Here is a 12,941-nt window from a genome sequence, read left to right as displayed (position 1 = left end):
TCACGTGACCCACATCCGCCGCGTAGCGCGCGGATTACGTTCCACCTGTTCCGGCACTTGACATTTGGACTTCACCAATCGCAAGGTCCCTCGCACGCAAGCGTACAGGGGTACAGGCAACGTCTTCCGCTCGGCTGCCGCGCACAGACGCAACGCGCGACAGCTAATGCGGCGTGGCTGTAAGACGATAAATGTGCCAGTAGCCGGAACATTAGTTAACGATCGTCTGCAGCACAGGCTGTTTGTTTACAAACTTCACGCAGGCTCACGCCAATGTCGCGACTGTCAACTGGACGTACCTTGTTCGCCGCAGCCATACGAATGATGGTTTTGACGGCTTCCACGACGTAGTAGCGCCCGTCGCCGCCTACGACGAGCATACATCCCTTCAAGTTGGGCCCTATCGTGTCGAAGATGGCCTGGATGAAGTTCTCCGTGTAGTTTGGCTCCATGAACGTCTTGGTGGGTTTGCGTAGGCCACTGGTGCCGGGCTTTTGGCCCGTGAAGGGCTTCGTCGGCATCACTTTGGCCTGCATTGCGAGGCTGGTTGTTTGAGCAGACGTCCTACAGGGTCAATGCGGACGTCGTCGTGGTAGCCCACTCAGCCGGGCTGCGCCCCCACCTGACACCGGCCCCAGCTTGGGCCACAACGCGCCCGGCGCCCGTCAGGTTGCGTTGCGATCGGTAGCGACTAATTAGACTAATCTCGTCTGCTTTGATATGAAGGAAAGAAAAGGTTTTCTTTCCTACGTAGCTTTGATGCCTAGAGTTTCATACAATATGAAACTGTATGCTTTGAGGAAACTGCTGATGAAAATGCAGCTGACGTGCGCCACCAACAAGATGAACGAATGCATGATTAAAATTTGCGCTGTGTGTCGCTTTATGCCCACATTGTTTCTACTTGGAAGCCTGAAGAACCTTTAAAATACTTTTACTACATCAGCAGCCAAAAAGGCAACGTTTAAAAAACTCCGATTAGGCAGTATTTTGATGAAGAGCTCATTTAGGTCATTTATCTAGTTAGAAATGGTAAAGGTCAAAGAGTCTTTCGTTTCAGAGCAAACTATGAGTCCATGATGCCTCTTTTATTTTAGTAATATTTTTAATCTGGTAAAAAAGTTATAATAAAAATTTATTTCTGTGCACAAAAAATTTTGGGCTCGGAATGACTTGCGCACCGTTCAATAGCCAATAAACGTGCTGTTTAAAGCCGCTGGGATTGAAAGCAGAAAACGACATGCGCTCCTGATTTTTACGCTGTGAATGTTGCTGTCCGGGTGTTTTCCTTTTGTGTCGGTGATATCTTATTTCATATTTTTCAAGTAGCTTGGCCTACTTCCTTCCCTGCTGCTGTAATTCTCATGAGCCCGATCCGAGATGGAAGTGTTCAAGAAAGACGATCGGCGCCTTCAACGGGACAGCTCGGATGAGTGCCTCAAAGAGATGGACAAAGCGGTAAAGAGCTTCGAGTAGCGCGCAATATTCGTTTTTTTAGTCGCAAACACGCGCTTTTTTTAGGACAAAGATACCTACTGTTACTGGTGACCTTGTTTCTTGGAAAACTAGTTTGCCGAAATTGTTTACGTTCTTCAAACTGCACTCGAATATTTCCACAGCAACGTTGCTGCATTTCCTGTGCTAGAAGTGCGCTTATCTCGTACCACGAATAAATTTAACGCTGAAGTTCGAAATTGATTGATTTTATTTGAGTTGTCATGCCGCGCGGCTGCAGCTGGGGCTGATGTTTGCATTGAAAATGGGCCATTTACTCCAGACGTTTGTCGTGAATGCAGCGATACCTGGCGATTACACAACGCAATGACTTTGGAAAAAAAATGACATGGTTACAATGGTAGTATTTGGGCGAGAATCATATCGGGGCAAGTCCTGTCGTGGCGAGGGGACAGACTGTTGCCAGCTTAAATGATTAATGCGTTGTTGGTTGTTGTATGGCGAGACGTGCACCGTTGCCGCGGACAGCCCGACCGTAGTCCTCGCAGCATGCACTTTTGCCAGCAGGCGGTAAGACTAGAGAAAGAGCGCCACTGATCAGTAGCTTAATTAGTAGAACTACGGGCCTTGGCACGAACACCCTAGGTTTTAACCTTAGCAGTGAAAGAAAATTTGCGAAATCTGCGATTGTTTCTTTTGCAAAATGCTTTCTTGGTTCAATTCTTCACATTATTTTCGCAAATAAGGGCGGTTTGTTCATGTAGGTCAGTTTAGTGGTGGACTGCGACATTTTAACATGTTTAATTAACGTTCTCCATTGCACTGGAAGTGCCTCTGTTGTATCTATAATGGAACGGAATATCGCAATCTGAAACAGCCTGCACTTCTCATCACACTATCGAGCCCGGATCATGATTCGCGAGGTGTATGATAATAAAGGAGCAGCTCTTTTAACTCTAACGTGCTCCCGAGATGACTGAACACTCTGCATTAATGTATAGTCGGAGCATTTCTGTGTCACTGTGCCAGTAGAGTGCGAGTGGAAATGACGTAATCAGTATAGTGTGTTGTGGCCGAGTGGCTAACTCGGCTTGTTCGTGTGAGCCATTGGCGGTTCTGAGATGTTGGGGCGGGTGTGTAATTGACCCTTCCCTGCCCTCCAATGCCTTCAAAACCGTACTGGCGTTCTGGAGATGTCTAAAGAACTGTGGCTCACCCGAGCATAGTTATAGCCATTTGCCACACTGTCACGCACAGAAGTATGTACAAACATTTCTTTTAAGCGTCTGCGTCGTTGCAAATGATGTGACACGGCCACACAATACCGAAAGTATCTTGGATGTATTATGTGGTGCTAATCTGTAGAAAGTTGACTTTAAATTAGGCCAAATCGTTGCTAATGTATCAAGGTGCTGTGGCAAAGTGTTGCAATGGATGTGAACAAGGCTCAATGCAGGCATTCAAGAAAATCGCATGTAGAGGGTGAGCGGAAAGAGGAGGAGTGCAAAGGAAGTAAAAGCCGTTACTCCTCCCTACTTTACAATTATTCATAGTTGGGCCGTTATAGTAAGTAGTGGGGGAGGCTTAAAACCAGCTAATCTGCTGCGGTGAGGATGGGCCTTTATAACTTACTGAAGTAAGCTTGACAATACCAATTATTGCAGCAGGGATGGAGGGTGGTTGTTCCATTTGGTCCTGGTTCTGTTGGTTGTTGGCATATAATGAATGACTTGTTACATGCGAAATGTTACTAAGTGTAGTGAGCGGCAGTCTGCAGAGCTTTAGAGTGTATTGATGCCAATAAAGCTCACAGAATGTGTATAATAGAATTCGGGCTTATATTTCACATTTTCACCACATTAAAAGCCAAGTGTGGTTTACATGGATACACAGCAAGATGTGGAACAGACGATAGTTCTTTCCAAGTGTCCCAGTAATTGGAATTTTCAACATTTATTTAATTAAACAAACACGTCGTGCCTTAACGGCTGTCTTGTTTGCAGTCTATTGAATTTTGGATAAATGAATTCAGTCAGTGTGAACATGCTTTTTTGTTCCTTTAGGCAGAGCATATATGAGACATTTAGTGCCACAGGTGTTCTTCGCAAATCACATTAGGGGATGGCATGATGAACTTCATTCCATCCATGTGTTGTAGCGTGTCATTGTTGGCTCAGTATCAGCACCAAAACTGGCACGGAGTAAACAACATTTGGGAGCTTTGGTTATTTTGCTCTTATTGCAAATGCCAACGTAATTTCGGGAAGGGCAAGTTAAACCTGTACATTCAGTGCACTATCATTCACCAATGTAGCCTGAAGTTTTGTTAAAGGGGGATGGGGTTTTTCAAAACTTGGGGCCTATAGTAACTGCCTCAATTTTTCTCCATTAAGGAAGCAGACTGGTTTTAAAGCTATTCTTTTTATTTACATTCCAATTTTAATGAAACTGCACAGAATTATGAAGTTTTTTGGGCTGATTTCAAATCTGTAATTAGATTTTCTGCAAGTTGAGTATTTTTTGAGATAATCAATGATTAATTGCCATTATTTTGGGCCACAAATATAAAATAACCACTCTGTACAAAATGGTGATTACCCCATGACTAGGCAGACAAATTACCAAAGAATACAACGTTGGAAGAATTTTTTTGATTTAGCTATTTTTTTTATTTGGCACACTAAACTTCACTCCTCCCGTGCTCTGCCAGAAATGGCTCAGAGGTGGTGTCAGTTGAACGCAATAATAATTTTCCAAAACCTCCATCTGAAAAATGTTTCCAACATTGTATTCTTCACACATTTAGGTGTCACAAGCAAAAAAAAAATTACAGTTGTACCTGGTCTGGGTGCTGACATTTCCTAGGGCAAAATTGCTAGCTTGGTGTTCCAAGAAAAGGGCCGTTTCACCATCGAATTCTGCGTGAACTGAGCTGTAAGAGTGCACTTTAAAATGCTATTTACAATAAAATATGGTGCCTGATGATGAGGAAATTTGCAGTCTGATAGAAAAACGGCCGTGGATGCCGTAAATGCCATTTTCCAGAAAACGTTTTTTTCGCCCCAAAGACCCACCTGTCCCCTTAAAGACCTCTGCGAGAGGTAGATGAGTGCAGTCATGTCATACGTGTAAAAAATGTGAATTGAAACCACAAGGAAGATTAAGGCAAGGAGTTTGAATTCGATGGGACGGGGGTGCATTTGGGAAGCGCGTTCAGGTAACTGACAGAGCATACAACCATCCCAATGCAAGCGCTTGCGGGGAGCATTGTTATGGCAACAAAGTGAGGTATGTATTGGCAAATGCGAGGCGAACTTTTTGAGTGATCCGTTGTGCTCTTGCCAAAAAAGTGTCTTGTGTAACGGCACGCTCAGGGAGATGATAGTGGGGTCCTGGTCTGCACTGCTCTGAGTTAAGTTTTTGTAGTACGTTTTCATTCGGAAGTGGTTTGCAGCTTTACCGTGTGTGATGCTTACCGTTCAATTCCTATATAAATTCCATTTGTTATGCATTGGTTTAGTATTTTGCGGTGCCGTCTTTCTATTGTAGCACCGTTTAGGCGAGCGGCGGATCCAGGCTGAACTTTCATTGTTTAGGCAACGAGAGGGCTGATAAGATCTTAGCACATGCCTAGGAGTGAAGAATGATGGGCGCTTAGTTGCAGCAGTGATGGGGGCGAACCATTTGCCCCCCAAACAATAAGGTGGGGTATGAAGCAGTTGTCTAATCCTTCTAAAACGCCGCAAAGGACCAAAGCTGTAGACCAGTGTAACAAAGCTTTAACGATAGTGTCTGGTCTGCCAACCCCATCATGCCTGTAGTTGTTTTATGTCATCTTATGTCAACAGTTGCTTGCGGGAAGCTATTGCGGTTTCACGCCGTCCGGCCCAGAAACTGCCTGTAAAGGATGCTTCACTGCAATCACGCTTGCAATGGAGGAAGGCCAACTTTAGGAAGGCGCACGTTGTGGGGCTGAGGTTGTGAGAATGGAAGAGCTCTACAAGATAATTTAAATCTCCAAAGACTCGTTGGCGTAGGCGATCCTAAAGCGATCACTTTTATGCCACCCACCTCCCCCCAGGAGGAGGGGGGGGGGGGGGGGATTGGTTGAGAATTTGAAGTTAAACCAAAAGCGACGCCTGCAAGACCATTTCAGACCCAAGGTATACCTCAAGATAACGCACTAAGGGCACTGTGTGGCTGTGATTGGCAGAATACCTCATATGTTAACCTGTGATTGCTTTGCGTTTTTCTTTTTTTTGCACTCCAATGCCGCAAATACTAATCAAGCTACAGCGACACCTTTCGACCGACTACACCTCTTGCCTGTGTTGATACTATCTGGAATGATGAAACGGAGGTATATAAACAGGCAATGAGGACAAAATTTGATAGAGCTGCCCTCTGGTAACTCACTCAGCTCCATGCAGCCACAAAAGACGTATCTTTAATTGAGAAAATGCCACAAATATTGTCACAGACTTTGGCCAGATTCCCGAGAAACTTACACGGAGCATACCCGCATATCCATGTGGCCGATCTCTCCCTATCTGGGCATGTGCTCCGGCGGAAAGACGCTGGTAGATGACCAACGGAATGAAGAGAAGGTAGACGAAGTCCGAGCTCCCGCTGGACTGGGTTCGCGCCATCAACCCGCCGCTCTCCCGGTGACTACGGTGTCTTTTCTAAATACACCTTCTTCCTGACTACCTATCTATGCGTCGTCACGTGACAATATTAAGGAACTTTCGTTTTTCCTGCTACAGTGATGTGATATGGGCATAAGTGATGTGTGGTGGGCATCCTCGATTTGCCAGTCCTGCACAGTCTGCGGGCAGTCAGAGGGCTGCGTTCAGACCGAGAGTCCCATAGGAATACATGGGAAAATTGAGTGCCAGGTGCGTTTCGGGCAGTCCGCAGGCAATCCGGGACTGATAATCGCAGAGGACCAATATGGGCAAGCACTTAAAAAGTTATCATTGTGTTAGCATGAAGGCAATGCAATCAAAGGGAACTGCAGGTCCCACTATAATCGCCAAGTCATGTTTGTTTGTGGCGGCTTAAGGTCGGCAGCTACCAACCGCATGAACGAGATTCTGTGATGTTATAGAGAAGTTGCCGTAAAGTCGATGGGGACTCGCCCCTGCTTTATCTGTATGTTTTTTGATATCTCCATTATTTGCTTGAAGTTTGCCATAAAATTGTTATCAGTGCTATCAAGACGAAGCAGTATTTATGATGAACCCAACTTTTAGTGGGTCTTCGTGGCCTTATTAAGTTTCCCTTCCTAATAGGTAACTCAGTTGTTTCTGTTGGGCTTTTTCGGGTTCTCTGCAGGCCCTGGTGGATCGCGTCCGCCGACTGGAAGCGCACGTGCGGCAGCTGCAGAACCTTCTCCAAGCGAGGGACACCAAACGGCCGGCACAACCGGCCAGACCATTCAACTTTAGCCGGTGAGCGCTGTGTGCAGCTGGGAGTAGAAGAGGGCAGCATAGTCCCATAACCTTTATAGCCGCTAGGGGAATTTTCGTCCGCTTTCTTCGTGACTTGTGCAGACCGATATCTGGGGAGAATTAGGGAAATTTGAGCAGGGTCGTGGCTGCGCGCTTGTTGGTGTCGTTGCTGAAGAATTTAAGACATGTTTGTTATGCTCAGAGAAAGGACGCAGGACCTTATTATGCAGGCTTACTTTCATAAATCTTCCATTTTCAAAGTAGGGATGACAAAAAACTTTGCAAGATGATCACTGCAAGGTGATACGATCTGTTGCAATTATTCGTCAATTTGATCTTCGAGGATCTCAGCCACCACGGCCGCTTTTCAGGTGAAGGCATAAAGTGAGAACGCTGTTGGTGAGACTTTGGTACACTTCAAGGATCCCCAGGTGGTCAAGAATAATCCGGACCCGTGGTGTAACTTTGGCACCCTATAATCTGAATCTGATCTTCGGGGATAGTGTTCCGTATGATTCCATATGCTCGCATTGCTTTAGGTGATTGCGTCTGAATTTCGTTTACAGTTTCCGGCATACCCACACGTGTAGGGCTAGTGTGGTTTGCATTTTCCCACATGTCCCTGTATGTGTGGGAATTCGTAGGGAACTTGAATTTAAATAGCGCAGGGCAATAGAACTCTAGTGGTGCCGTCAGAGACATCCTGCGGACTTTTCAAAGTTGTCCCTGGTGTTTAGGTGTCACCGATTTCCGTTCTTAGGTTCACCCTGTTTCTGTGTGGTTGGCCGAGCGTAACAAAATACGAGTGTTTTTTTTTTTTTTTTTTAGGAAAGGTTTCTTCGAATCTGCAACTTGCTGGCAGTCAATCGCTGTTAGCACCGCCTTGGCCGATCCACAACTCATGTGACCTCCTTTTGACAGCGAAGCTGTTTAGCAAATTGTTATTTTTCGTGTCCGCAGTTAAAAATACCCGTAAATTGCCAAGTGTGTACCCACTTGGGGAGATAGGGCAAGAATTTCGGGCATACCCACTAAGGGTGATTGGCCAAGATGTGCCGAAATTAGCATACGCACTTGGAGATATTGGCCAAGATTGGCCAGAAAAACAAATCCAGCGTTTGCCATAATCTTGGCAACGCCCGCTTGGAATGAGAAAGCCTCTCGCGTTCTCAGTAATCGTGACAACACTTGCTTGGAACGAGTAAGACACGTCATAGTGTGCGCCCCTCCAAAGTGATGTCCAATGATTATCTCTTCCGAAAAAATGAAGGAAGCTCGCACTTATAGCAACAATGATGGAGTAAAGGTCGTTGTGGCAGCGAAGAAGAAGCAAATCGGCTGCAATCGGGGACTTCAATCGTCGTGATTGCCGTGAAGGTTGCTTACAGCTTCGCCACCTTCAAGTCTTGCGCGTTAGTGTGAGCTTCCTTCATTTTTTGTATTTGTTTTCCGGCACAGTTTTTGTGGGCAAGGTGTAACCTGACCGGAGGAATTGAGAAGGGCGTTGGCGTGGTATTGCAATGCAAAGGTATCATAACAATAGTTGCATTAGCCAAAAGGGAAGTTTAGTTTCTCCGAACAGTGCCTCGGCTTTGGTTGTTGTAGTAGCGCCGGGCTATGGGTGGATATAGGCTGCTTGGGAATCTTCAGCGTGCGCCAAATTGCGTTTGTTTTTCGCTTGCGGCCTGTGTTGAGCCCCTGATGGACCACGGTGTGTCAAAGTGGCAGGAGAAACTATAGCCTGCAGATGTTTTGAGACGGTTGGAGGCCTTAATCGTACAGGTGAGATCCGTTTCCAATTAAGTACAAGCCTGGCACCTCCTGTTTGCTTCCAGCGTCATTTACTGGTTTGCTTTAACACGCTCTTTGTGCTCTTTTGAACTACTGAACAGGCGCCACTGTTCGGCCTTGGTAGAGCATTGGGTTTTGGTCTGAATGGCCTAGGTTCAAGCCTTGGCAGTTGAAAATGTTTTCTGAAAACCCGTGATTTTTTTTTTTTTTGTTACTGTAAAATAGTCACTTAGTTCAATTTTACACAGTTCTTTGCAAATAAGGGAAGTTCGGTACAGTTAAACCTCATTTCAACGAGACAGGCTGTGACGAAATAATGGATATAACCAGCAAATTGTAATTCCCCGTGAAAGTCACCATAAAAAAAAATGTATTTGAAACCTCACTTTAACAAGGTAAAACTTGCCCATTACGGGATATAAATAAACTTCATAAACTTCATTAAGAAATGAAATTTTGAGCCAATTTCACGACAGTGTGCAACACGGATTTGAGACGGTGTGCAAGGCGACAACTGTTTTTAGCAGTGCAAAACTCTCGCGGTGCATCCTCCAGTAAGGCACGCAAAGCTGGATGGCGTGCCACCTGTCCGCAGCGCCGTGAAGCCTTTCCACCTTCCTCTCGCTGCACATGGCACGCAGCTGCACATGGCCCGCATGGCTGCGGTGTGCTCAGCTGCAAGTTTCACCGTTGTCACCCGCTGGCGTGTGCCACATTGTTGAGATCTCTGGGTGTTTTTTTTTTTCTTTTGGGTGCTTCAGCCTTATTTTTTATCGTGCTGCATTTGTGATCCGAGCGGCATGAACGCGCCAGGCGGGAAACAAAAGCGAAAGGTGGCTATGATAAAAGCCGTCATATCGGCCACGAAGCAGCTGAGCAAGCCATCATTCGCGTCAAAAAGGATGCAGCAATGTCCAATTACAGACTTCTTTGCAGCAAAGTCTGCTTGAAATATACGAGTTGCGTGTTTTGAACTGCAATAAAGCAGGAGCTGGGCTTTCCCTTTTTATCTCCGGAATTCGGTTATTTTGTTGTGTGCCGTCATGTGGCGAGATCCAATTCGCTCCCTATTTGCTTAGGGTAGCTACAGTGCACAACATCTGCAGTAAATGCCCGCTACGGCTATAAGAAAATATTGGTTACAACAAGCAAATCGCAGCACCCCTTCAATTTCATTATAACGAGATTTAACTGCATGTTAGGTAGGTCTATTGGCACGTCGCAGCATATCAACACTTTTAATTTACTTTCTGCATCGCACCAGAAGTGCCTTGCTTGTGTCTATCTTGGAACGGACTGTTGCGTGCTACAGTGAACACAGTTTGGATGATCATGATGATTACTGTTATGATGGTGATGAGATACCGCCTGGTACCACCTGGGTCCCTTGTGCAGGTTCAAGCGGCGGCACGTGGCCCTCCGACTGCTCTACCTGGGCTGGGACTACAACGGCTACGCCTTGCAGGAGGACTCCGGTCTCACCATCGAGGCGGCGCTCTTCGATGCCCTGACCCAGACCCGCCTCCTGGAGGACCGCACTCAGGCTCACTACCACCGGTGCGGCCGCACAGACAAGGGTGTCTCAGCCTTCAGCCAGGTCAGCAGCCAGGGTACACCGCTCTTTCAAGGTGTACCTATTCTCCAGTGTTGCTCAATGTACACTGGTTATGAAACTCCCCATGGGCCCCATGTAGCAAAAACCGGTCCATGGTTGACTCCCCCGCACTGGGGGGCAAACAGGGTCAGTTGACTAGCTTGCCATCTGTCGGTAGAAAGTTGAAGTAGTACTAAAGTGCTTGTGGCTGCTTTCGTAAATAATAAAAGGAAAAACCTTGGAAACATAAGTAAACGTCACCTACTTTAATGTCGCCTAATTTAAAAAGCAAGGTTTCTTTTATTAAGTTTGGTTTCTGGGTAAATGTTTAGCAAAGTTTCCAATTTTTCTCAAACCCTAGGTTTCACGCCGATTCACTGGCCCCTCAGACTCGCCTAAGCAGGGGTGCTCACACTGCTGGGATCCTGAAACTGAGTTTTGAAACGAAAAATTCTGCCTATTCACAGCATGTACTTTATGTACGTGCGCCGAAGGCACTGTGTGGGCTAGCCAGCGGGTTAAAGGGACACTGAAGTGAATTTGTCAAGCTCCCGTTTTTGCTTGCACTGCGTAGACTGGCTCAAATTAGCACACTTTTCATCGTTTATCCGGTTGACAAATCGGTAATTATTTTACAAAGCGCGAAAGAAGAAAAACTACCATGCGCGGTTTGCGGCGGCGGCACCAACTAAGGCTGTGACGTTGGGAGGAGGGGCGCCGTGATTGGACGATGCCCAAGGTTAGCAATCAAACAAGTTTCGGTTTCGGTTTCGGTTCTGTAAAACATAACCAATGGCGTTGTTGGATGGGCATTCTCAATATCTCAGTAATCATCGTACCGCTCTTCTGCCATGTTGTCGGCTGTAAAATGCACAAGATAATCCTCCCAGGACGGCTTGTAGTCGTAGCATTCACTAGCCGAGACCTACGCAGTGCATGAACGCCCTCCGCGTACCCGCAGACGCCCAAATGTCATGCGCTTTTCCCCCATATTTGGAGCTTACCTCCCTCATGCCTGTATCGTAAAAAGCGTGTTCGCACCAGGCCAAGGGTCTGTTCATTCTGGCCTGTGCCCACTGCCTGCAAGCAGTCATTGCTTATGGCAACAGCACGCCAACGAGAACTCGCTAGCGCGCCAGTGCCAACCTGCGCGCGTTTTGTGAACTCGTTAGTGTAGCCATGAACGTTGCGGCCCAAAAAAAGGTGAACTCAATATAGAAAACATCCGCGGAAAACAAAAAAGTTAACTTACAAAAAAAAAAGCACGTACCCGTGGGGATTCGAACTCGTGACTTGCAAAACAATTGCGGTGACATACCTAGCGCCCCAGACCACTGAGCCACGAAGCGGGATGCGGAGGCCTTGCTAATATAGGGTATATATTGTACAACCGGTTTACACTTTTATTTAGTTTTGGCATTTCAAGCAGCTTAGGTGACTATTTGTTGTACTACGCTCGTGCAGTAAGCGTCGCCCGAGTTTCCACAGTAGCTCACGTCTAGCAATTGCATTTCGTAGACGGAAAAGCGTTCGCAGATGCGTAGTCGTGCTGCTGACCGCTGTGCTTGTTCGCCCAGCGCAAAAAAGTGCTTCCCGCGCCCTAGTTTTACGCTGTACGGTAAAAATATCAGTTGATTTTATTTCCTTAGTACCTATATTGACTTCGCTGACTCTTCTCCCGCCTTCAAGAGGCCTTATATTTTCCTACTGGCGTACCAGTCAGCGAAGCGTCGCATGTGCGCTTGTGCAGCGCTTGTGTGAAGCGACCTTGACTTGGAGCTAGATACAGTGTACGAACAAACCAAGTAAAGAAAGGCACATTCTTCCATTCACAAACGTGTCCTGGCTTCGTTTCAACTAAGCGAACGAATTGCGACCAAGCAATTTTTTTTAACCTCCTTGATTGCGACGACCCGCCGGCGGCCGGCGGACGAAACGCTGGGCCGACTGACTCTGTGTGAAGGCCGGGGAGCCGTGCATTAGCGCAGCCAATTGCCAACTCATCCCCTCCTGACGTCACACGAAAACGCCACAGAAAATGGGCGAGCGTAAAGAGAGGAGGACAGCATATTCGAATTAGTTTTTCTACTAAATAAAATCGCGTAAACGCGCCTAGAGTGGTCGCAACATGGCCTGGGGACTCCGGACTACAATTTGCGCTAGTAATCCCGCAATGTTTACATATCACTTCAGTGTCGCTTTAATGTGGTAAACAGTGAGTGAGTGAGCAAGCGCGCGTGGAGAGAGAGAGAGAGAGAGAGAGAGAGAGAGAGAGAGAGAGAGAGAGAGAGAGAGAGAGAGAGAGAGAGAGAGAGAGAGAGAGAGAGAGAGAGAGAGAGAGAGAGAGAGAGAGAGAGAGAGAGAGAGAGAGAGAGAGAGAGGGTGGGGGGGGGGGGGGGGGGGGAGGAGGAGGAGGCTGCGCGGTGGCACAGTTCTTGTAGGGAGTGGTGGTCTTGGCATGCATCGGTCAGTCAGGGTGTCCCCCCGTGACGATGGTGAGGGGATACGGGTCATGATAGGGTGTAGGCGAGGAACCACTTGAGTTGTTGGGAAGTGTGGGCCAGCAAGCTTGCCAAATAAGCTGGATTTGCCAGTGCAGTTCATCTTGATCTCGTCACTTTGTGTAATTCAGTTTGAAATTTCCGCCC

General features: G+C 46.8%; 2 protein-coding genes across 2 annotated transcripts in view; one reads left to right on the top strand and one right to left on the bottom strand.

Annotated features, from left to right (window-relative positions):
* Positions 1 to 647, bottom strand: part of LOC144162288 (phosphoglucomutase-1-like) — a 43,741-nt gene extending 43,094 nt beyond the window's left edge. The window contains exon 1 of the mRNA XM_077692764.1: positions 300 to 647. Within this exon, the coding sequence (XP_077548890.1) occupies positions 300 to 536 (237 nt within the window). The 5' untranslated portion in view covers positions 537 to 647. The remainder of the gene's footprint in view (positions 1 to 299) is intronic.
* Positions 648 to 1,027: 380 nt separating this feature from the next.
* Positions 1,028 to 10,296, top strand: LOC144162289 (tRNA pseudouridine(38/39) synthase-like; the record flags this gene model as incomplete). The annotated part of the gene is given in 3 exon segments (XM_077692765.1): positions 1,028 to 1,458; positions 6,793 to 6,908; positions 10,095 to 10,296. Coding segments are annotated over 3 exon segments (396 nt in total), but the record flags the coding sequence as incomplete, so codon positions are not given.
* Positions 10,297 to 12,941: the final 2,645 nt, after the last annotated feature.

Source organism: Haemaphysalis longicornis, unplaced genomic scaffold (assembly GCF_048455015.1).
Source record: "Haemaphysalis longicornis isolate Haplotype H1 unplaced genomic scaffold, Haemaphysalis longicornis Haplotype H1 scaffold_12, whole genome shotgun sequence".
In the NCBI taxonomy this organism is placed as follows: Eukaryota; Metazoa; Arthropoda; class Arachnida; order Ixodida; family Ixodidae; genus Haemaphysalis; species Haemaphysalis longicornis.
This window is presented reverse-complemented; position numbering and strand designations above follow the sequence as displayed.